The following is a 22603-nucleotide window of genomic DNA, read 5'->3' as shown; positions in this document are numbered from 1 at the left end:
TGGCTGTCAGCTAGGGATGTTGTACCAACCAACCGACCGACTCCTCCTCCTATCTCAGGGTGGGGTGGGGGCATGAACTTATTTCTTTTAAAAGGTTCCTGAAGGAAATCTGGTTTTCGCTTTTGAGATGGAACTCAGTAGTAGGACCAGTTTTGTCTTAAAACCCACATCATTAACAATAACACAAAGCTGCTGGTTCACAACTCAGAACAAGACCATCAAAAAAAATAAGCTTTTCCTTTCAGTTCATCTAAAAAAAACAGAACAGTCACATATTCACACCTAGAACTGAATTCTCATAACACTATAAACTAAATAAATAAAAAAGACCCTCCTTTTTTTTACAACCTGGTTCTATAAAAGTGAGTTCTTTTTTCTCCCTAAAGGACCCTCAAATGAGCTAAGATAGAGTTGATGCCAAAGCCTCTAGGCCTGAAGATTTGCAATAATATTGTTAACGTTTCTTCTCTTCTGTGTTTAAATTTCTTTGCTTCAATAATTCAAATTTCAAAACAAGCAATCTTTGGATCGGTTACTTTACTTGCTTGAGTTTTTTTTTTTTTTTTTTTTAACTTTTAACTTGGTAAATCCAAAATTCTCCAAGGGCTTTTCCGTAAATAACACTAGTCAGTCTCCTAGGTGATAAAAACGACAGCAAATAAAGCATTCATGCAAAACCCTCAAAAGAGTTTGGGAATGGGGAAATCAAACAAAGAGGATCTAAGTCAATCTCTGATCATGCATCCTAACGCCATTAAGGTATTATTCTTCATAATCTTACATTTTTTTTTGTTTTGTATGTTGAATTAGAATTGTAATCGGACATTGATTTCATGCCCAAATTTTTACAGCTTTTGGATCAGACAGCGTCTCTTACAGTGGAACAAATTAAATGGCAACAAGTTATTCAGATGTCTGATCACCTCTCTAAACAAGCCACCATAGGTTTCTTTGTTAATTATCTCAGATTCCTTTTGATTTTGTGATTTCTTCTTCTTCTTCTTCTCAATTTGTGCTTTGCTTTATTGGTTGTGGGGTTAAATAATAATGCTATAGTGGGAATGCTGTGGAATGAAGAATCTCCAAAAGCTGAATCACTTAAGGAGACAATTGAGTCTTACTTCATTTCTCTTCAAAGGTTTTTGCTTTGTTGCCATAAAATCGCAGTTGCTGCTGGTCCTACTCTGTCTTCACTCATTCACGTCTCTGTTAAGCAAATCGTCGATTCTAGTTTCGAATTGTCAAAGGGTTCTGTCTCTCTTTACGGTAATAAATTGAAAAGTTCAATACTTTTGCTCCCATTTTTCATCAATACCTACTCGTCTTGTCATAAGGGTAGTGTAGCAATTGCTTAACTGTGGATGATTTTGCAGAGGGAACATATGAAAAAGACAAGAAACCGTATATTCCGAAGCTTACAGCAGTAGTTTTGGAGGCATTGTTTAATTTCAAGAAGGTTCCTTCAACAAACCTCATCGCTATAGGCAATGCTATCTCTCAGGTTGCTGTTATCATGAAGGATGTTCTTAATAAGATGAAAGATGTGAAGCGGCCTTCACGTGAGTGTGAGGCATCATCTTGTGATGTGTTTTCTCCTGAACAGATTGAGTTTGCTAAATTGGTTGCTGACGTTGTGTCTGAGGCGATCATGGTGGTAATAGTTATTAGAGTAATGACTAAGACGATTGGGATGGAGAATCCAAAGGAGGATAGCGAGTTTGTGGATTCTCTAGAGAAGGTACTAAAGCTGTGTCAAAGAAGTGGAGTAGAGATTGAAAAGCTTGGAACTTGCGTTTGTCATCATCCACCTCTGGAGATTGACAAAATGGTTGAAACGGTGAAGATACTAGGGGGAAATCTTGATGAAGTTGAGGCTGAAGTTGAGCATAAGAAGTGGTCTTCCAACGCCTTTCCGGGAGTTTGCAGAAATATGCGAGACGCGATCAAAGTCATGGAAGTTGGATTGGAGAAAAGAAAGGATCTGAATCAGATTATGATTGCTCATCAGAACACCATCTACAATACCCTCCAGGCATGTTTTTCTTAACCATTTTGGTTTGTTTCATGTCATGTTATCTCGCAATGAATCAGAATTGTAATTAGACAAAGATTGTGCCAAACTTTTTTTGCAGTTGTTCGATCCAACAGCGTCTCCTCCTACTCAAGAAAAAAGTTAACCGGATTAATGTTATAGATGTCTGATCACCTCTCTAAACAAGCAACCATAGGTAGATCTCTTCTCTTCATTGCACTGCTATTTCTTTCTTGTTCAGTGTTCTGTTTCCTCTGCATTTACAAGAGAAACCTGTTGTCTCTTATAGGTTAAAGACTGCTTCACTTTTTCCCAAGTTCATAGTCTCTCATCTTTTTTTTGAGACTTTATATGTTCATGAGCGTTGCTTGTTAAACCTGACTCTGCTTCTTTAAAGGTTCTGAAAAGACTGGTTCACTTTGTAGTCGGACTTCACTAGACTAGCTTGGTCTAGTTCACAAAACCATTAGTAACAAACTAAACAGTTATATATCTAGTAACTAATTAAAAATTATCATCAATTCCTTTGAACCAAACCATATAAAAACAACTTTGCTAGAGAACTGGATCTTTCATAACTTGACAGTCAATAAAACAAGCCAAAGCATTCAAGGCCTGCTGTGGTTTTTCTCTAAACTTGAAAAGCAAAACTTTGGGAGGGCTGTTCTGTAAATAATAACACTAGTTTCATAAGTCCTAAAACGACATCGTTACGAACCGTAGTCAAAAACCCTTTAGGCTTTTTAGCTTAGCAGCGCTTGAGAGACGTCAAGAGTTTGAGAAGGAATACAAAAAAAAAATGGTGAAATCTAAGAAAGAAGATCTAAATCAGTTTCTGATTTCTCACCTCAACACCATCTATGATACTCTCCAGGTAATTTTCTCTACTTACTGATTCACACAAGTTCACACCATAGTTAAGATTCGTAATCAAACATAGGTTGATTATGCTACACAATTTTTTGCAGTTGTTCGATCGAACAGCGTCTCCTACAGTGGAGAAAGTTAACTGGAACGACGTTATTCAGATGTCTGATCACCTCTCTAAACAAGCCACCATAGGTTTTTTGAATTTCACTGTTATAATTTTCTTGGTTCCTCTTTTAAGATTTCTTCTTCTCAATTTGTGCTTTGCTTGGTTGGTGTTAAAATGCTAGTGGGAATGCTATGGACTGGAGAATCTCCAAAAGCTGAATCACTTAAAGAGACAATGGAGTCTTACTTCAATGCTCTTCAAGGTTTTTTCCTTTGTTGCCCTGGAAGCACAGTCGGTGCTGGTCCTACTTTGTCTTCAATCATACATGTTTCTGTTAAACAAATCGTCGATTCCAGCTTCAGATTGTTGCAGGGTTCTGTCTCTCTATACGGTAATAATTGAAAAGTTTAATACTTTTCTCCCATTATGTATCATTTATTGAACTCGTTATGTCATACTGTAGTGTGTGTAGTCCTGAACATACTTCTAATGATTGAGTGCTTTAATTGTGGATGGTTTTGTTTTTGTGTCTGTAAACTAGAGGGATCATATGAAAAGGATAAGAAGCCATCTATTCCTCAGCTTTCGGGAGTGGTTTGGGAGGCATGCTCCAGTTTCAAGAAGGTTCCTGCAACAAACATTACTGCCATTGGCAGGGCTATTACACAAGTTGCAGTCTCCATGAAGGATGTTCTTAGGGAGATGAAAGAAGTGAAGCCAGCTGAATGTGAGGCATCTGGTGATAATATGTCAGATGATGATGATGATGATGATGACGATTTAGGCGATGATTTGTCTCCTGAAGAAATGGAAGTTGCTACAATGGTTGGTGAGATTGTGTCTGAGACAATCACGGTGATAAAAGAACTCATTAGAGTTATCACTAGCATGATTAAGCTGGAGAATCCAAAGGATAACAGCGGGTTCGTGGAGTCGCTTGAGAAGCTACTGAAGCTGTGTAAAGGAACCGGAGTACAAATCGATGAGCTTGGAGCTTGCGTCTATCCACCTCAGGAGATAGACAAAATGAAGCAAACTGTGAAGATAATACTTGGAAATCTCGACGAAGTTGAGGCTGAAGTTAAGTGTTTGAAGAGTTCCACAGATGGGTTTACGGGTGCTTGCGGTAAGCTGCGAAACTCGTTGAAACACATGGAAACTGAATTGGACAAAAGATCTGAAGCTGAGCTAGTAGTTGAAATGGAGAATGTTACTATTGGCAATTAGAAAGTTTGGATTTTTTCTTTGCTTTGTTTCAGTAGCTAGCTTTTGTTGGGAAGTGTTGCTTGTGTTGTTTATTAATATTCATGTAATCTGTATTGCTCAATGTGTTTTTGCTTACGTGATACATTACCTAAATTTATAGATTTTGAGAATAGATTTCGAACATGCTTTTGAACATGTTCATGTGAGATTGTAGCTAACTTGTAAGGCTTAGTCTGATACGGACAAGCACATGAGAATGTTTTTTCCAAAACCAAATCCAAAAAGGCAAACCGGTTACATTGTGGATCGTGGTTAAACCGGTCGGAACCTTTGACTTTAGAATGGAAAGTTGAGCACAGAACCGAAATTAACGATTTTAACCGTGGATTTTATACGGTTAAAGAAACATATCAAACCGGGAGGGAGATTGAATTACGGTTGAACCGGTACGGTTAAGAGAACATTGAGATAAACCCTTATTTTGTGAAGCTCCGGGAGAGTTTGGTTGATCGCCGACGCACGGGAGGAGAGATGGCACCACAAGGCTTCGTGGAGAGTTAATGGCCGCTCCTCCTACCTTGTCAAGGTTTTTTGAAATCATCGATTCCTTTGAGATCCATTTTGGTTCCTATGTGTTCCTCTCTGTTTCCTCAATGATCCTATGTCTCCGTCTCTGTCTCAGAGCTTCGAGATCTTTCTTCTCTATTTCCACTACTACCAACAACTGCAATAACCTCTCACGCTTCCTCTTTCGCTTCACTACTCTTCCTCATTGCGCCGCTGCGTCTTCTTCCTCCTCCAATCTCGAGTCTTATTACGCTAATCTCATTTTGACCTCACACGGAGGAAACAAACCTAATCAGAATCAGAAGTGGACCTCTCATCAGTTTCGTATCCTTCTCACTGATCCAGATTTGCTTGTTAGAGTACTCAATATGATTAGGGCAAAGCCCGAGATCGCGTTTCGTTTTTTCAATTGGATACAGAGGCAGAGCGATGTGAAGCAGTCACGTCAAGCTTTCGCAGCGATGCTTGAGATTTTAGCTGAGAATGATTGGATGAGTGAAGCCTACTTGGTCGCTGAGAGAAGTATCGATCTCGGTATGCACGAAATTGACGATCTTTTGATTGATGGCAACTTTGATAAGCTTATTGCTATCAAGCTTTTGGATCTGTTGTTGTGGGTTTACACTAGGAAGTATATGGCGGACAAGTGTTTGATTAGTTTTGAGAAGATGATTAGGAAAGGGTTCTTACCTAGTGTTAGGAATTGTAACAGTGTTTTGAAAGTTCTTAGGGATTCGAGGTTGATGATGAGTAAGCCACGAGAGGTTTACGGGATGATGGTTGAGAATGGTATCTTGCCAACGGTTATCACGTTTAATACTATGTTGGATTCTTGTTTCAAGGCTGGTCATTTGGAGCAAGTCGACAAGATTTGGTTAGAGATGAAGAGAAGGAATGTTGAATTTAGTGAGGTGACTTACAATATACTGATCAATGGGTTTTCCAAGAATGGTAAGATGGAGGAAGCTAGACGGTTTCATGGAGATATGCAAAGATCTGGCTTCCCTGTTACGTCGTATTCTTTTAATCCTTTGATTGAAGGGTACTGCAAACAAGGTTTGTTAGATGAAGCTTGGGGAGTTACGGACGAAATGGTTAATGTTGGTATTTATCCAACCACAGCCACATATAATATTTATATACGAGCTCTCTGCGAGTATGGAAAGATCGATGATGCCAGACAGGTGTTATCTAGTATGGCAGCTCCTGATGTTGTGTCTTATAACACTTTGATGCATGGGTACATCAAGATGGGGAAGATGGTAGAGGCATCTCTCTTGTTTGATGACTTGAGAGTTGGAGATATCAGTCCCAGTGTTGTCACCTACAATACTCTAATAGATGGTCTTTGTGAGTCAGGGAACTTGGAAGGTGCTCTCCGGTTAAAAGAAGAGATGACGAACCAACTGATATTTCCTGATGTGATTACGTACACGACTCTTGTAAAAGGATTTGTTAAGAATGGGAATCTTTCAATGGCAACCGAGATTTATGATGAGATGCTGAGGAAAGGAATTAAACCTGATAGATATGCATACACTACAAGGACTGTGGGTGAAATGCGGCTTGGAGATTCAGACAAAGCGTTTCGTCTGCACGAAGAGATGGTTGCAAAGGATCATCATGCTCCAGATCTGATCATCTATAACGTTCGTATAGACGGACTCTGCAAGGTTGGGAATCTGGAAAAAGCGATTGAGTTTCAGCGTAAGATTTTTAGAGTTGGTCTTGTCCCAGATCATGTTACTTACACCACGGTTATTCGCGCTTATTTGGAGAAGGGCCGGTTTAAGATGGCTAGTGATTTGTATGATGAAATGCTGAGTAAATGGTTATCTCCCAGTGTGATTACCTACTTTGTGTTGATTCATGGTCATGCGAAAGCAGGAAGGCTAGAACAAGCCTTACAGTATTCCACCAAGATGAAAAAGAGAGGTGTCCGTCCAAATGTCATGACATACAATGCTCTTATACATGGCTATTGCAGAGCTGGTGATATAGATGAAGCTTACAGACTCTTGTGCAAGATGGAAGAAGAGGGGTTTTCACCGAACAAATATAGCTACACTATGCTTATAAGCAAAAACTGTGAGCTCGAGAAATGGGAAGAGGTTGTCAATTTGTATAAAGAGATGCTAGATAAAGAGATTGAGCCAGATGCTTACACACATAATGCCTTGTTCAAGCATTTGAATAAAGACCACGCGTCACGAGAGGTCGAGTTACTTGAAAAGTTATTACTCAGTTGACAAGGAAGCAAAGGTGGGTGTCTTTGATCATATATTTTTCTTGGAGCTGGCCGGTTTGTCCCTTGAGTGTGCATATTGATCAATATTTACAATTACTGTACACAGCCTAGTTGATCGCTCAGCTTGATTGGTATGTTACAAACTCTTCTCTCTCAGCTTTCATCTAGGCTATCTGTGATTGATTGTAGATTATAATGCAGCTATACGTCTGCAGGGGAAACATACTCTGAGCTCTGGCCAGAATCATCGATCCAATGTTGTTGAAAGCTCATTGCTTTTTAAAAGCTTTAACACTTATTCTTACACAGCAAAGGCAAAGAGAATAGGGAATAAAGAGAAGTGACACATAAATGGTGTTTTGCAAAGGAAGTGAAGTTCACAGTCAGTGAAAGAAGATTTCCTGTGATGTATTGTTTAATTCTTTGGACCAATTTTTGGGAATAGAGAAAGAAAATGTCAAAAGAAAAAAACATAATATTTCATATTTGGGAAGAACAACCAAAAGTACAAAGCTCTGTTTCTCTCTACACTCTTAGCATGTTTTAGGTAAAAAATAAAAACACTAGAATCACTTCTCTCTCTCTCTCTCTTTTGTAAGCATTGCGCTCTGTGTGGCCTCTGTCACATTTATTTCCCACTGTGAATCATTTTGTACAAAATCATGCGTCACTGTTTTTTTACTTACATGATGAAGCATATAACCTAAAGTTTTCCACCAACAACAACATTATACAGATTGATTAGTAAGTATTATTACAGATTAAATTTCGACCAACAACAACAAAAATAAAATCAACGTTTCTAAAAATGGTAGGAGCAAAGAAAGAAACAAATATCAGAAAAGGTCCCACGTTTTTTTTTTTTTTTTTTACTTTGGAGGAGAGGTTCTATAAAAATCCGAAACCCTAACCTCTCAAACAAACCATCTTCATCTTCTTTTTTCCACTCATCCAAACCTAAACCCTAGAATGCGTATCGCTTTCTTGACCCTGAATGTGCAATCAAACTCATCTTAGATCTATGGCTCTCGTTTCTTCCGGAAAACAATCTGAGCAGCAGCAGCAACAAGGAGAACCACCGCGAGCCTCCTCTGGAAACGGCGAGGCAAGATTGAAACTTCGGAGAACCCCTAAAGAAGAACATGAGCCTGAGAACTATGAAGATCTACCTTTGGACTTTAGCCCGTCTCTGTTTAGCTCCCTTGAGCGTTACTTACCTGAGCAGATTCTCAATTCCACTCGAATCGATAAAGCTAGTTTCATGAGAGACCTTCTTCTCCGATACTCCCCTGACACTGAACGAGTTCGGGTAAAAAAAGCTTCTTCCTTTTTACCCATTTCTGAGCTTCTATTACTGTGATTTGAGCTTTGAATTCGTATCTCATGTCCCAGGTTATGAGGCATAACGAATACAGGAAAAAAATCTTGTCTTCTTATCAAGTAAGTTTCTTTTTATCGAGTTGGGGGTTGAAAAGTCTGAATCTTGAATTGGTTGGTTCAATCGTTTTTGATTGTTGTTAATCTGGTTTTGCAGCGTCTGCATGGAGAGATCTATACTCTTGACCCTACAAGTTTCTTTGTGCCTTCGTTTATTAGAGCTTTTACTCAGAAGTCGGAGCAGAGTTTTAGAAACATGATGGTTGAGTCCGCTCCTGGGATTTTCACTTTTGAAATGTTTAAGCCACAGTTTTGTGAAATGTTACTAGCAGAGGTATGAATTGACTTTAAAGTTATCGTCTTTTTAATGTTTGGCTATAGCTAAGGTAAGTCGTTGTTTGTCTTTCTTATCAGATTCTTGAATTGTTTTTCTCAGGTTGAACATATGGAGAAATGGGTTTATGATTCAAGATCCACAATAATGAGACCTAATACGATGAACAATTTTGGTGTTGTCCTTGATGATTTTGGCTTTGATCGCATGCTCCAGCAGTTGGTTGAGGACTTTTTAAGTCCTATATCTCAAGGTTTAGATTCTAATTGTGATTTGCAGATTTGTGTTCATCATTGCAAGTTTGTTTTTTTTGTTGTGATATGTTTGCTGATGGGCTTGGCTTTCAATCTTGTGTCAGCTCTGTTTCCGGAATTCTGTGGATCCGCTTTAGATTCTCACCATGGCTATGTTGTTGAATATGGAAAAGATAGGGATGTTGATCTTGGTAAGTACGGGGAAGCTTTACATAATGGGTCTCTTCCTTGTTTTTTTTTAGATTTGAACTGGTGGATTATCTAAAATTTGCTTCTTGATTGTAGCGTTCCATGTGGATGACTCAGAGCTTAGTTTGAATGTCTGCTTGGGTAAACAATTTTCCGGTGGGGAGCTGTTCTTTCGAGGTGTGAGATGTGATAGTCATGTGAATTCCGGTAGCAGTGAAAAGGTACTTGTGACACCAACCATCAAGCAGTCAGTGCATATAATGATGTTGTATCAACCACAACGATCTTTATATTGAGTTTAGAACTGATTAGCTTAGTCTGTGCACATTCATAGTTCGTGTAGCCATTAGATTCTTTCTTAACTTGTTCTTCTGTAGGAAGTTTATGATTACTCTCATGTACCTGGCCATGCCATTCTTCATCGTGGACGTCATCGCCATGGTGCTAGAGCTACAACGTCTGGACACCGAGCCAACTTGATTTTGTGGTGTAGAAGGTAAAGTTTTTCAAAAACGTTAAATGCTACATTAGACATCAATGTAAGATAGTTTCATCAGCCAATGTGTTTACATCTCTGATATATGAACCCTTTCATATTTCCCTTTCTTTCTCATTGTAGCTCAACTTTTCGAGAAATGAAGAATTATCAGAAAGATTTTTCAAATTGGTGCGGAGGATGCAAACTTGAGAAAGTGAGAAGACAACGTGAGTCGGTTATTGAAACTAAAGAGGTATGTATATAAATACGGCATTATAGATTATGTGTTGTTACAAGCAATTGTTTTGCTTTCATCTCATGTGTTTTGGTAATTTGCAGATGCTGGCTAGGAGAGCTGCAGAGAAGACACTTGTTGAGCTGGCTTCAAGATCATGTGCCGACTAAACAAAACAAAACAAGGACATGTCAAAAAGCCTTCTTTGTATCAAATCATTTCAGTGGCTATGTGTATAGAGGCAAGTGAAACCGTTTGTTTGTAAGCAAGCATTAGATACCTTTGTCAAGGGTAAATTTTTGTTCCATTTTTCAGATTGCTGTAACAACAATAAATTTCTAAGAGGAGTGAAGAAGCCAAATGAAAAAACACACAAATCAAAAATTCCTATTAAATTATTGGAGAATTATAGAATTGTGGAAGTTTTTGGAAGTAAAACATGAATGAAAAGGTTCATGAGCAGCTGAAATAGCTTTTATTCAGCATCTACGACAAAGGATGAAAATACTTTATTTTAGTCACCAATAATGTAACAGTTATTATTAACTTTTGGCTTTCTCAACACAAAATACATTGTACATAGTGAGAGAGAGTTGCTTGAAAAATCAATTTATGTGAGCACTTGGACAAATGCAAAAATCAATAATATAAGTACAAAGGAAGACGAACTATAAAAGGACCACAACATTTGGTAAATGTGAGAACTGAGAAGCAACATCGGTTGAACGTAAAACTAAAACACCTTACTCAAATATTTTGGTCATCTTCAAACTTCCCTTTTGCTCTCTTCAAGCGTTTTATGCAACTTCTTAGTTTGAGTCAAAACACACTCTTGGTCAAACAAAGCTGACACAACCGCTACACCTTTTAGATTTGGTGTATTGATCTGCATAACAGACCCAGCATTTGAGATTCCAATGCCTCCTATGGCAACCACCGGTAATTTTGATGCCTCACAAACTGTTTTGAGTCCATCAAGCCCTATAGTACGATTATTAGCCTTAGTGTTCGTTGGAAAAACTCCTCCTGATCCAATGTAGTCTGCACCATCTTTCCATGCTTGATGGGCTTGTTCTGGTGTCTTACATGAGACTCCAATGATCTTGTCCGGGCCAAGAAGAGACCGAACTAGATCAACCGGCATGTCAGATTGACCAACATGGACTCCATCAGCATCACAAGCAAGGGCAATGTCGATTCTGTCGTTTATCAACAAACAAACTCCATGGGATCGGCATATGCCAACACATGATTTTGCTTCTTCGAGAAACTCCCGTGTTTCGGCTTCTTTCTCCCTGCAAAAGCACTGAGATGTCATTTGGGCTTTCATAAGAGAGAGAGCAATAAAAAGATTTGAAGCTCCAGATATATAGCAAACATGATCAAACCTCAGTTGTATGATTGTGGCCCCTCCCTCTATAGCAGCTTTCACAGCATCCACAATGGACCGGTTCCATTTTTTGTTCATTCTAGAATCTGTGACAGCATATAGAAACAGGTCATCTGGATTGAATATGCTGCATCGAGAACTTTGGGGATCCTTTTTAAGACTGAAAAAGTGGTCAAAAGGTCCTTGCTTCCCAGTGCCAATGACGATATCTTTGCTGTAATCTAGAGCATTATCAACGAAGCGTTTAGCCACCTGCCAACATCAGAAAGGTCCAGAACAAGATTATTGACCTTGTTAATACAAAATCATAGAGAGCAATGAAGCATAGCATATTATGCAAAGAAATGTTTTGGAAAAGAAGGTTATTTATATATATATATATGTACCTTCACGGCTGAGAGCATGGAAGAGCCTTTGGCAAGCTCTGCTGCAATACATGAAGCCAAAGTGCAACCAGTCCCATGAGTATTTCTTGTAGCTATGCGAGGAGAACGGAGTTCATGAAACTCCTTGCCTAAAAAAAAGGGTTCCACATTATTATAACCACAAATGTCTAAAGTCTGCCAAGATTTATCAAGAGAGACAATATAAGAATAATCATACCATCAAAATAAACATCTACTGAATCTGATGAATCAGGAAGATCACCACCTTTGACAAGTACAAATCTGTTAAAGTAAAGAAAAAGAAGTGGATCAACACCACACAGTAATGCTAATGTAGTAAGCATAACCACATTACAACCAAGCCTAAAATGATTAAACTTTATGCCAAGGAATCCTAAGTAGAAGGATTCTTCTGAATTCGTCCACAGAAGGTTAACTAAGGGATGGCAAGAATAAGAATTGACACTACAGAGAAAAATGAGAGTAAATTGAAACCTAGGACCCATATCATGCAACAACTTTGCTGCAGACCGCATTTCTGCAACAGTCTCAATCTTAACACCACCAAGTAAAGCAGAAGCCTCTTTCACATTTGGGGTTATAATGTCAGCAATTGGCAGTAATCTCTCTCTGCAAAATAAGAAACCATATATCACAAAGAACATAACCAAGTCAAACACAAAAAAAAAAAACAAATGCATATAAGCTTTACCTAAATATAGAGAGAACAGAAGAACCAGCCAAAACATGCCCACTTGTAGATACCATCACAGGATCAACAACCAAAGCTACCTTAACAAAACAAAACTATATTAAGCACTGAAAGACACAACCTTCAAAATCTGAAAAACAGAACACAAAAGTGAAAGTCTTTTTGATTATTTTTACCACGAACTGGGAAATCTGATAGATTTTGAAGAAGAACCTCAACGATTTCAGTAGAAGGAAGCATCCCAGTCTTCACCTGACAAGTTTTGATCAATCATATAAGAGAGTAAGTAATCACTAAAATTGCCCTGTATGAACAGAACAGAAGAAGGGAAGAGAGCTTACGACGTCGAATTCGAAGTCAGAGAGAACGGACTTGAGCTGTTCAGAGACGAACTCAGGAGGAAGAAGATGAACAGATTGAACACCTCGAGTGTTCTGAGCAGTGACGGCTGTTATGACTGAAGCGCAATAAACACCACGAGCCGCGCAGACTTTAAGGTCGGCTTGGATTCCAGCTCCGGCGCCGGAATCTGATCCCGCCACAGTTAAAACCTGCGGTACCTTTCTAACACTCTCCGTCGTCGTCGTAATTGACGCCGTCGTGCTTCTCCAATTCGCCGGCAAACTCCTTATTCCTCCTAAGCTATACATTTCTCCTCCCTTTCTCTGTTTTCGATTATTTTATTATATTTTCTTTTATTTTATTCTCGTGAGTCATCTGACTGTTTTATTGACTTTAATGTGACATAAAATATGTAAATAGAAACAATCCATATTTAAATTACAACAGCATATGCAAATTAATGTTACATAATCTCATTACCAAAAAAAAAAAAAGTTACATAATCTTTACCCAAAACTAAGTAACAAGTATAATTGATAGATTTATACTTGTGGTTCACGAAAAAAAAGATAGATACATTGATAAATTTGAAAGAAGGCTTTATATAATTGATTAATAAGAATTCATACAAGTCTTACAAGACGTTTCAGACTAATTTACAAATCACAAGCTATAATATTTTATTCATTCGGACACACAAGGTATTATAAAAGAAGAACGATACTTGGGTTCACCCTTTATAAAATATGTAAACATTATTATAAAATTAAAAACTTAAACCGTTTTTTAATAAATCCAAACCGACATATATGAAATCTAAATCCTAACTATCTTATTTGTGAACTCAAACCGATATATAATTTCGTTCTAATTGTGAAATCTAAACCCTAACATCTCATTTGTGAACCCAAACCGACATATAATTTTGTTCTACTTGTAAAATCTAAACCCTAACCATCTCATTTGTGAACCCAAATCGACATATAATTTTGTTCTAATTGTAAAATCTAAAACCCTAATCACCTCATTTGTAAATCCAAACCGACATATAATTTTGTTTTAATTGTAAAATCTAAACCCTAACCATTTCATTTGTAAACCCAAACCGACATATAATTTTACTCTAGTTTTAAAAATCTAAACCAAGCCAAATATTTAACTTTCCTTAATTAAAAGTATACAGAATTTGTTTCCTTAATTTGGGTTGCTTTTAATTTAATTTTGATTTATTTTTTAAATAAAATATTAGATGAAAGATTCTGATTGGCTGATAGAAGAGGGGTGAATGGAACCTAAGTATTTCTCATAAAAAAACCAAAACTGTTTTTGTTTTACAAATCAGCATCATGTATCATCAAATCACAGAGCAGCTTACGTTACACATGTAATTATTGTAGATATATCATATGTAAATACAAATGGAAACTATATTCAAAAAATACTTTTATTATATTTCTTTTATTTTATTCTCGTGAGTCATCCTAACTATTTTATTTGACTTTAACGTGACATCTTATTATATAAAGTTTGATGTCAAAATTATTCATTAATAAGATCGTGACATGTGTTAAATATATTGATTAGATGTTGATATGTGTCAAATTTTTTATTTTTTTAATAAATGTAGTAGGACAACTAATTTATATTTACAGAAATTTTATATGTTATATTTTTAAAAAATTTAAATTTTAAAATCAAAAAGAAAACTAACAAAATTAATATATTTTCTATTATATGCTAATTATATTATAAGTGTGTTCTCAATAAATTTGACACATGTAAGCAAACATTTAATTTATTAAGCATGTATATTAATCAATAAATAATGAATAAAAAAGTTAAAAAGAATAACATAAGTTATTTAACATAATTTTAGTCGGATATAAATTATATTTATCGTTGTAAATATAAAATTTTATTGTAAGTAAGTACAATAAACCATGAAAGAATAATGAACTTAAAAATAAAATATTTCAATACATGAAGTGTATTAGTATAGTTTTACATGTTTTATTTTAAAGATTTTAATGCATGTAGTAATATGAGAAACCTAGAAAAAAAATGAGTTTGTATGAGTGAATTTTTGATTAATTGATGAAAATAGACAAAAATATTACTTATGAAATTATGAAATATAGAAGAAAAATATTTAGGATATTTTGGGATTTCCAAAAATTTTGTGGATGTTAACTGGTTTTTTACTGATTATTTTTCTTGTTAAATTTTAAATACTAACCAATATACGTACGTATGATGCTCATATTATTTTTGTTATTAAAATTTTAACTCTAATCCATGAAAAAGTGAATTATGGTTTTACGATGAAATAGATAGTTAAATGTGATTAATAAACTGAATGTCTAACGATGAAATATATTTTAGATTAAAAAACTTTCAAATATTAATATTATCATTTAAGTATATTAGTAATTTTTTATGTTTGATTTATAGTTTCAACACATGTATTCTTATAATGCATATGTTAAAACATAATATATTCGAAATAAATTATAATTTATAGAAAAGAATCTTCAGTTATTTGATGAGAATGTCTCTATATCTTTATATATATATATTTATTTTATGAATTTCACTCATTTAAATTTGATTATGACATGAGGTAAAATTAAAACTTATGAGATAACAACATAACAAATATATATTAAATAATGTTGATTCAGTTTTGTTGCTAATTATATTTTTTTAATTTTTATTTGTATTTTCTATTCTTACTAAGATATACATTTGATATCATGTATTAATTGTGTTTGATATAAAATATTTAGTTCTATGCATTGAGATGAAATGTGTAACTAAACTTAAAATATGGTTTATTATGATGATATAGATATTTAAATGGTACTCCCTGTTCTATAAGAGTTTTTGGGTAAAATAATAAAGATTAATAAACAAGAAATATTATTTCTTTTATAGAACTTTAACCTTAATTTATTAAGCATGTATATTAATCAATAAACAATGAATGACAAAGTTAAAAAGAATAACATAAGTTATTTAACATAATTTTAGTCGGATATAAATTGTATTTATCGTATAAATTTTTATTGTAAGTAAGTACAATAAACCATGAAAGAATAATGAACTTAAAAATAAAATATTTCAATACATGATTTGTATTAGTGTAGTTTTACATGTTTTATTTTAAAGATTTTAATACATGTAGTAATATGAGAAACCTGAAAAAAAAATGAGTTTGTAGGAGTGAATTTTTGATTTATCGATGAAAATTGACAAAAATATTACTTATGAAATTATGAAATATAGAAAAATAATATTTTGGATATTTTGGGATTTCCAAAAATTTTGTGGATGTTAACTGATTTTTTACTGATTATTTTTATTGTTAAATTTTAAATACTAACCAATATACGTACGTATGATGCTCATATTATTTTTATTATTAAAATTTTAACTCTAATCCATGAAGAAGTGAATTATGGTTTTATGATGAAATAGATAGTTAAATGTGATTAATAAACTGAATGTCTAACGATGAAAATTATTTTAGATTAAAAAACTTTCAAATATTAATATTATCATTTAAACAAAATCATTTAAGAATATTAGTAATTTTTTATGTTTGATTTTATAATTTCAACACATGTATTCTTATAATGCATATGTTAAACATAAGATATTCGAAATAAATTATAATTTATAGGAAGGAATCTTCAGTTATTTGATGAGAATGTCTCTATATCTTTATATATGTTTTTATTTTATAAATTTCACTCATTTAAACTTGATTATGACATGAGATAAAATTAAAACTTATGAGATAACAACACAACAAATATATATTAAATAATGTTGATTCAGTTTTTTTTGCAAATTATATTTTGTTAATTTTTATTTGTATTTTCTATTCTTACTAATATATACATTTGATATCATGTATTAATTGTGTTTGATATAAGATATTTAGTTCTATGCATTAAGATGAAATGTGTAATTAAACTTAAAATATGGTTTATTATGATGATATAGATATTTAAATAATACTTCCTGTCTTATAATAGTTTTTGGGTAAAAGAATAAAGATTAATAAACAAGAAATATTATTTCTTTCATAAAACTTCAACCAAAAGGAAAATATACTGCATAGTTCAAATAGTCATAATCTGTTATATTAATAAAAATTGTAAATAGAAATTTGAGACAATATTATAAAGTAGAGTAAAAAAAAGCCTTAAACTCTTATATAAAGAAACTGAAAGAGTATTAAAATGAAATATGAGGAATCTATATTTAATATTAAAATGTTACAAAATAAAATCTAAAAGCATATATATTATTAAATTATTATCAATAATTTTTTTTAATTTTTACCCGCATAATAACGCGGATCTTATCCAATAAAATACACAAATTAATGTTACATAATCTCATTACCAAAAAGGATAATGATAGATAATCTTTACCCAAAATTAAGTAACAAGTATTATGATAGATTTATTTATACTTGTGGTTCACGAAAAAAGAAACAATAAATAAAAGAAGATAGATACATTGATCAATTTGAAAGCAAGCTTTATATAATTGATTATTAAGAATTCATATACTGTACATACAAATCTTAAAAGACGTTTCAGACTAATTTACAAATCACAAGCTATAATATTTTTATTCATTCGGACACGCAAGGATTATAAAAGAACCAAAGCTGTTTTTGTTTTACAAATCAGCATCATGCATCATCAAATCACAGAGCAGCTAACATTACACGTGTAATTATTGTAGATATATATCATATGTATATATACAAATGGATACTATACAAGTTACCGAGTTTTGGTTGGTTGGTTTGGTTCAATGTTGCTGCATGAGATGAGTCAACCATAGACCATGAACTCTGACCGAGACACAAGCTACAACACCAAGGGCTCGAGCTGTCTCTATTACCCTCTCTTTCAATCCTCCTCCTCCTACTTTCTTCATCTCTGCTTCCACCAACCTCTTCCCATTTTCACCATTCCCAGCCAACATAGCTCCTCGAGCCGCTTTGTATATACAACCTGTGACTCTTTCATACACTGTGTTGCCTTCTGCCAAACTCTTACCCAATAATCCTTTCATCATGTTCTTCTTCTCTTCATCTTCTTCACTCATTGCTGTCTCAACAATCTCCGTTAGTCCTGCTTCTTCTTTCCCATCTAACACCTCTAACAACTTCTTTGCCATGCTTTCTGTTTCGCTTTCGCTCTTAGCAAGCATTTGACGCCAAATGAGCAAGCTGCATAACACAACAAATACTTTTTAGTTAAAGAGTACTCTTGTTCTCTAAATGAGTCTTTACCATACATAAACCAATCATTCATACCTTGTGGTTACCACAATTATCTTCTGAATTTCGCCTTGGATATCCCTCAGGCGAGAGAGGTTAAGCTGAAAAGTTTCCGGTGTAACTTCTGGTGTTAAACCAGACACCTGAGTCACCAGCTTCAACAATCCGAGCCTCGCTGCCAGATCAACTCTTTCTCCCTTGCATTCTGATACTTGACCTTCTGAACCAAAAAGCATATGAAACTCATAAGTGTATGTATAAGCTAAAAGTATGTACAGTCTTCGCAAAGTTGGGTAACAAGCAATACCTGCAGTGTCCGTAGCAGTTGGCTTGGACGTGGTATTGACTGCAAAGCTTCCACCCGTTTTGAGAGAAATTCCCATGGAGGAGGATCTCTCAACCACATTCAAGGCAGAAAGCGTATTTCTGTGCTCTTCCCACTCGTCTTTGCAAGACAAAAGAGTTGATATCCACCTTCGTGTCACTGGTAGTGATTCGTGGGCTTGAGTGGGAGGTCCATAACGCTTTTCAAAAGCTTGTGTAAGGTAATCAAACCCTGCTGGCCCTTGCAAAAAGGGTTTCATGATTGTTACACGCCCTTTGCCTATCTCTTGCTTAAGCTCCTGTTGGATATGAAACAAAACAATGAAGATATTGATAAGTCCACTAGCAAAGCAAAAAGATCATTTTTCTTTCGTATGTGACCGCTGATGATGAATGAAGAGAACTTGTGGATACAGACCTGAATCTGCTCAAGAACGAAGCGGATCCCCTTGACTATTGCAACAGCACGGAGGTTACCAGATTCATCTTTAACTTGACACAACCTATGAAGTTCCTTGAGTAAATCCCGGTGAGTGCTTTCATTCTCACGGTCATTAGCTGGGGCAGAGAGTTTCCTCAGAGTAGCCAATGCAAACTCAAGCATCTTTCCAAGGTACTCGATATCCAAGGTGCCGGAGTTAAGCAACTACCAAAAAAATCGAAATAAGAACCAAAATATATATAGAAAGGACAGTCACTTAATATGGGACCAAAGAGATGAGGCAAACCTGTGAGAGAATGTCCAGATCGATAGTTTCAGTTATTTCTACTTTCCAGCTATCTGGTACCATTTGGCAAAGTTCGTCACGCACTTCTTTCATAAGGTTAGAGATGCAACTATAGTCTGGCTCCTCCAATTTCATGGATTCCATGACATTATCCCAGAAAGCTCTCTCCATAGTCTCCTTTATCTTTTTCTGCAACACACACTAAAAAAATCAACAACAATGTGGAGAACTGCAGAAGCCATATCTAATCCTCCTAGAGTACAACTTGTCGAAACGCAAACAATGAATGGATATGCAAAGAAAACAAACCTTAAGATTGTCCTCTTCATCCTTGACAGTGGATCCAGGAAACTTGAAATTCCAATCGTGAAGGAACGCATTCACCATCAACTCATTCTGTTTTGAAACCTCATCCACAGTGCCATTACTGACTCTTAAGGGTCCAGATGAAGGTGGAGTATCATCCTTAAATAAAGCACGACTAACACGTTTTGATCCTTCAACACCTACACTATCTTTACTTCTGCTGCTTGAACTAGACACAGACTGAACTGGAGATGAAACTGGACTTGGAGAAAAGAAATATGCGAGTTGGTTAGCCATAGGACTACCATTCTCCTTGGCCTGAAAGTACTTTGTTCTTGTTTCCGACAACGCACTTTCCATACGCACAACTCCAGCAACTCCACTCAGGTGTCGTACTTTCTCCGTTAGAAGTTCTTGATCTTGTGTTACCTACAACAAGAATTCACATTACGTAACAAAAAATATCAAAAAGAGTCCCTTACTTCCCTTACTAACAATAAACAAAGATGATGGTTGAGTAAGCAAACCTGCAACTGAATTGCTTTCTTATCATGAGTGAGCATAGTGCCACCCCCTTCTGGAGTTAGCTTGCATTTTTGAATCATGGAAAGCTCAAGCTGACAAGCCGCTCTTACCAAGTCATCTTCCAACAACCGAGCATCCTTAACTTTCCAAATCACAAATGAATTCAAAAAGGAGCACCATGCCTTATCAAATAAGTCCAACTGAGATCTCAAGGTCCGAATTTTTGATTCTCCACCAGAAACCTCAACAGGACCCTCTTTAATAACCTTTATCAACAACTTAAGCTCTCTCACAAATCCTTTAGACGCGTTATTGAGAGCAGCCTCTTGATCACCTTGGCCGTTAAAAACAGCATCTGGATGGCCGAGTATCATAAATGCAGAGAGAACAACTCTAACAGGATACCTAGACGTCTTCACTGGTGTCCCGGTCACATTCCTAACAGAAGAAACCTTTTTTCCTTTTCTGCTCCTCAAATTACTTGGCGTTACCTTTCTCCTTGGAGTGGCAACTCTTCTAAGAAGGTGATCAATGTTATCCAATCTGGACGGTTGAGAAGCGATGGTAACAACATTTTTAGAAGCTTCTAAGCGAACTTCAAGACGATCTAGCAATGATTTAACCGTTCTAAGAGTAGCAGGAGACTCAATTAGCACCGCAAGCTGCTCAAACGGCAATGACTCGCTAATCTTCAAACCATCATAAGCTTTAGCCAAGTCTAAGGTTGTCCTCTTCTGCCTGACAAAGCACCTCCAACACCTATAAAGTAATACATATTACTATCAAGAAGCTATTAATAGAAAGCATATACATAGAATTATGTAACGCTGTGTTACCTTGAAAGCTTCCTAGAGAGAAGATCAGCATCTTCCTGCATCATATCACAAAAGAGACTAATGGAATCACGTTGTCTTCTTCTCTGACGAAGAAACTCGGATCTATGTCTCTTAGCCTGAATTATTATCAATCAAACACACCAAAAAAGAAACAAAACGTAAGATAAAGAAAACAGAATTACAAATACAAGTTAACACAAAAACTACAAGTAAACACAAAGACCAAAGCTTACTCTTTGCAATTTGTCTTCAAGTTTGTCCCTCATTTTACTTCTCTCCATCTCACGCTGATTAGAAACAGAGTTGGCAACGTGACGTACTTGTTGAACACGAGCACGTGCTTTCTTCTTCTCAGCTTCAAGCAACCCAAGACGTTTCTTCTCAGCAGCTACACGTTTCTGATTGATCGAAGCACGAACACGTTCCTTGTACTTGCTCTCTCTAGCCATCCTCCTCATCATAGACTGAGACGTTCTCTCTTTAGCACAAGCCCTTTTCTGATGCGACGCCTTTAGTATCTTCATCCTGTTAGCTTCAGCCTTTTGAACACGAGACTCCACTTGTGTTCCAAGCTTCACACGTTCCCTCTCAGACCGTATCTCAACACTCGTTTTCGCCGCTTGTCTTAACTCATCTAACTTCGCTAAACGCATCTGCGCCTTCGCAAGTATCTCCAACCTGACAAAATTTCCCAAACAATCAAAAATAAAACTTCACATACAGAGACAGAGAGAGACTTCGATTGGTAAAGACTCAAGACTTTGAATTGATAAAAATCAAACCTTTTCTGTTCAGCAGCAAGAAGCCTTGCTTCGATCCGTTGGCCAAGTTCTTCATCAGATGATCGTGAAGGGCTTCTAGGTTTGGCACGAGCCTTTCTCGAAACGTTATGATAAAATTGCTAACACATAGACATAGAAAAAAAGGGAAAAAAACAGAATTAAAATAAGTAACAAAAAAAGAGACTTAAGTCATTTCAGGAAAGAGAGAGAAGAGAAGAGAGAAGAGAAGAACCTGTCTTCGAAGATGGGCATGAAGAAGCTTGTCTTCAATATCTTGAACAGAAGATACAGTCTTCTTATTACTACTATTACTACAGTCAGACAAAAGCCTCTCACGAATCCTCCGTGGTACTCTCATCATCATCACCGCCGGAGTATTATTCTTATTATTAATAACCTCCGGAGAAATTTCCAAAACCATCGCTTCCCCTCGATCTTTCTCCTCCATACCTTCGATCAATCAGTGAAACCAATCTCGATCAACGAATCTTTTTTATATCCAACCGAAAATTTCAGAGATGAAAAAATCTCTGAAAACAAGAAAGAAAAGAAGTTGCTTTGTGTATTTTCTTTCTTTCGCTTCTTTTTAATAACTAAATAAAAAAAAAGTCAGTTTTGTTTTATAAAAAAAATTTTAATAAGAAAAAGAAAAGAAAAATACTAACAAAGAACTGTGTTTGGTCACAAAACGTGGATCGAAACTAAACACGACACGTCAGCGAGGAACCGAACCGTGTTTGTTTGACTAAAATGACGTTAATACCCCTATTGTTGTAGCAGAATTTTCTGACGCTACCTACTTCTCTGATCTCTCTCTCTACTGATTAAAAACTTCTAGAAATAATTTATTTTTACCCACATTCTCGCATGATCTATATCTTATTATGGAAAATGGTATAATTTTAGTATTAATTGACAGCTAAACTAATCATCAGATTTTTAGATTATAAACCAACGTGATCAAAAAAGTTCTCCACTCCTCTTTCGTTTACCACGACAACACGGTTTATATGTTTTCTCGAGCAGCTGGTTTTGAGTGAGGATGTAAACAAAAAAGGTCGTTGGAAGTTT

The 22603-nt window shown here is 35.6% G+C and overlaps 6 protein-coding genes across 9 annotated transcripts; 4 read left to right on the top strand and 2 right to left on the bottom strand.

Moving 5' to 3' along the window:
• Window positions 644–2428, top strand: LOC104756655. Of its 2 annotated transcripts, XR_762317.2 has the most exons (6): window positions 644–759; window positions 852–945; window positions 1057–1266; window positions 1374–2032; window positions 2133–2228; window positions 2322–2428. XR_762317.2 is itself a non-coding variant. In XM_010479276.2 (5 exons), the coding sequence occupies exons 1-5, from the start codon at window positions 670–672 to the stop codon at window positions 2175–2177; spliced, it is 1098 nt and encodes a 365-aa protein (XP_010477578.1). In that variant the 5' UTR covers window positions 644–669; the 3' UTR covers window positions 2178–2428. The 2 variants fall into 2 exon arrangements, 1 of the variants encoding a protein (XP_010477578.1); XM_010479276.2 differs by having other exon boundaries at window positions 2133–2428.
• Window positions 2552–4427, top strand: LOC104756654. Its single transcript, XM_010479275.2, has 4 exons — window positions 2552–2906; window positions 3001–3094; window positions 3190–3399; window positions 3550–4427. Exons 1-4 carry the CDS (start codon window positions 2832–2834, stop codon window positions 4233–4235), a joined length of 1065 nt encoding a protein of 354 aa, XP_010477577.1. The 5' UTR covers window positions 2552–2831; the 3' UTR covers window positions 4236–4427.
• LOC104756652 (pentatricopeptide repeat-containing protein At1g22960, mitochondrial) lies at window positions 4720–7607 on the top strand. Of its 2 annotated transcripts, none has more exons than XM_010479273.2 (2): window positions 4720–7160; window positions 7245–7607. In XM_010479273.2, exon 1 carries the CDS (start codon window positions 4775–4777, stop codon window positions 7028–7030), a length of 2256 nt encoding a protein of 751 aa, XP_010477575.1. In that variant the 5' UTR covers window positions 4720–4774; the 3' UTR covers window positions 7031–7160; window positions 7245–7607. The 2 variants fall into 2 exon arrangements, with proteins under 2 accessions (XP_010477575.1, XP_010477576.1); XM_010479274.2 differs by having other exon boundaries at window positions 7231–7607.
• Window positions 7909–10227, top strand: LOC104756651 (uncharacterized PKHD-type hydroxylase At1g22950). Its single transcript, XM_010479272.2, has 9 exons — window positions 7909–8338; window positions 8422–8469; window positions 8564–8740; window positions 8843–8993; window positions 9099–9185; window positions 9280–9404; window positions 9561–9679; window positions 9803–9914; window positions 10001–10227. Exons 1-9 carry the CDS (start codon window positions 8024–8026, stop codon window positions 10064–10066), a joined length of 1200 nt encoding a protein of 399 aa, XP_010477574.1. The 5' UTR covers window positions 7909–8023; the 3' UTR covers window positions 10067–10227.
• Window positions 10422–13108, bottom strand: LOC104756650 (thiamine biosynthetic bifunctional enzyme TH1, chloroplastic). The gene is made up of 8 exons (XM_010479271.2): window positions 12726–13108; window positions 12561–12636; window positions 12385–12460; window positions 12168–12302; window positions 11890–11954; window positions 11673–11800; window positions 11285–11538; window positions 10422–11191 (listed from the first exon to the last, which is right to left on the bottom strand). The coding sequence occupies exons 1-8, from the start codon at window positions 13032–13034 to the stop codon at window positions 10663–10665; spliced, it is 1572 nt and encodes a 523-aa protein (XP_010477573.1). The 5' UTR covers window positions 13035–13108; the 3' UTR covers window positions 10422–10662.
• Window positions 17342–22125, bottom strand: LOC104756649. Of its 2 annotated transcripts, none has more exons than XM_010479269.2 (11): window positions 21765–22125; window positions 21533–21651; window positions 20984–21428; window positions 20751–20866; window positions 19917–20673; window positions 19393–19818; window positions 19084–19272; window positions 18774–19001; window positions 18339–18654; window positions 18068–18251; window positions 17342–17980 (listed from the first exon to the last, which is right to left on the bottom strand). In XM_010479269.2, exons 1-11 carry the CDS (start codon window positions 21978–21980, stop codon window positions 17557–17559), a joined length of 3420 nt encoding a protein of 1139 aa, XP_010477571.1. In that variant the 5' UTR covers window positions 21981–22125; the 3' UTR covers window positions 17342–17556. The 2 variants fall into 2 exon arrangements, with proteins under 2 accessions (XP_010477571.1, XP_010477572.1); XM_010479270.2 differs by having other exon boundaries at window positions 17557–17980; window positions 18068–18248.

Source organism: Camelina sativa, chromosome 17, assembly GCF_000633955.1.
Source record: "Camelina sativa cultivar DH55 chromosome 17, Cs, whole genome shotgun sequence".
NCBI classification, from domain to species: Eukaryota; Viridiplantae; Streptophyta; class Magnoliopsida; order Brassicales; family Brassicaceae; genus Camelina; species Camelina sativa.
Note: the sequence above shows the minus strand (reverse complement) of the source record. Positions and strands in the feature narration are given on the sequence as shown.

Excerpts from the sequence above, each read along its gene's own strand:
- LOC104756655 (XM_010479276.2), top strand. The coding sequence starts at position 670 with ATGCAAAACCCTCAAAAGAGTTTGGGAATGGGGAAATCAAACAAAGAG. Across the intron at positions 760-851 it reads TGCATCCTAACGCCATTAAG|CTTTTGGATCAGACAGCGTC; the intron begins GTATTATTCTTC and ends AAATTTTTACAG. Across the intron at positions 2,033-2,132 it reads CCATCTACAATACCCTCCAG|TTGTTCGATCCAACAGCGTC; the intron begins GCATGTTTTTCT and ends CTTTTTTTGCAG.
- LOC104756654 (XM_010479275.2), top strand. The coding sequence starts at position 2,832 with ATGGTGAAATCTAAGAAAGAAGATCTAAATCAGTTTCTGATTTCTCAC. Across the intron at positions 3,095-3,189 it reads CTCTAAACAAGCCACCATAG|TGGGAATGCTATGGACTGGA; the intron begins GTTTTTTGAATT and ends TTAAAATGCTAG. Across the intron at positions 3,400-3,549 it reads GGGTTCTGTCTCTCTATACG|AGGGATCATATGAAAAGGAT; the intron begins GTAATAATTGAA and ends TCTGTAAACTAG.
- LOC104756652 (XM_010479273.2), top strand. The coding sequence starts at position 4,775 with ATGGCCGCTCCTCCTACCTTGTCAAGGTTTTTTGAAATCATCGATTCC.
- LOC104756651 (XM_010479272.2), top strand. The coding sequence starts at position 8,024 with ATGTGCAATCAAACTCATCTTAGATCTATGGCTCTCGTTTCTTCCGGA. Across the intron at positions 8,470-8,563 it reads AAATCTTGTCTTCTTATCAA|CGTCTGCATGGAGAGATCTA; the intron begins GTAAGTTTCTTT and ends CTGGTTTTGCAG. Across the intron at positions 9,680-9,802 it reads TTGATTTTGTGGTGTAGAAG|CTCAACTTTTCGAGAAATGA; the intron begins GTAAAGTTTTTC and ends TTCTCATTGTAG.
- LOC104756650 (XM_010479271.2), bottom strand. The coding sequence starts at position 13,034 with ATGTATAGCTTAGGAGGAATAAGGAGTTTGCCGGCGAATTGGAGAAGC. Across the intron at positions 12,637-12,725 it reads CTGACTTCGAATTCGACGTC|GTGAAGACTGGGATGCTTCC; the intron begins GTAAGCTCTCTT and ends AAAACTTGTCAG. Across the intron at positions 11,801-11,889 it reads AGTAGATGTTTATTTTGATG|GCAAGGAGTTTCATGAACTC; the intron begins GTATGATTATTC and ends CCTTTTTTTTAG.
- LOC104756649 (XM_010479269.2), bottom strand. The coding sequence starts at position 21,980 with ATGGAGGAGAAAGATCGAGGGGAAGCGATGGTTTTGGAAATTTCTCCG. Across the intron at positions 19,273-19,392 it reads ATGAAGAGGACAATCTTAAG|AAAAAGATAAAGGAGACTAT; the intron begins GTTTGTTTTCTT and ends TGTGTGTTGCAG. Across the intron at positions 19,002-19,083 it reads ATCTGGACATTCTCTCACAG|TTGCTTAACTCCGGCACCTT; the intron begins GTTTGCCTCATC and ends TTTTTTTGGTAG.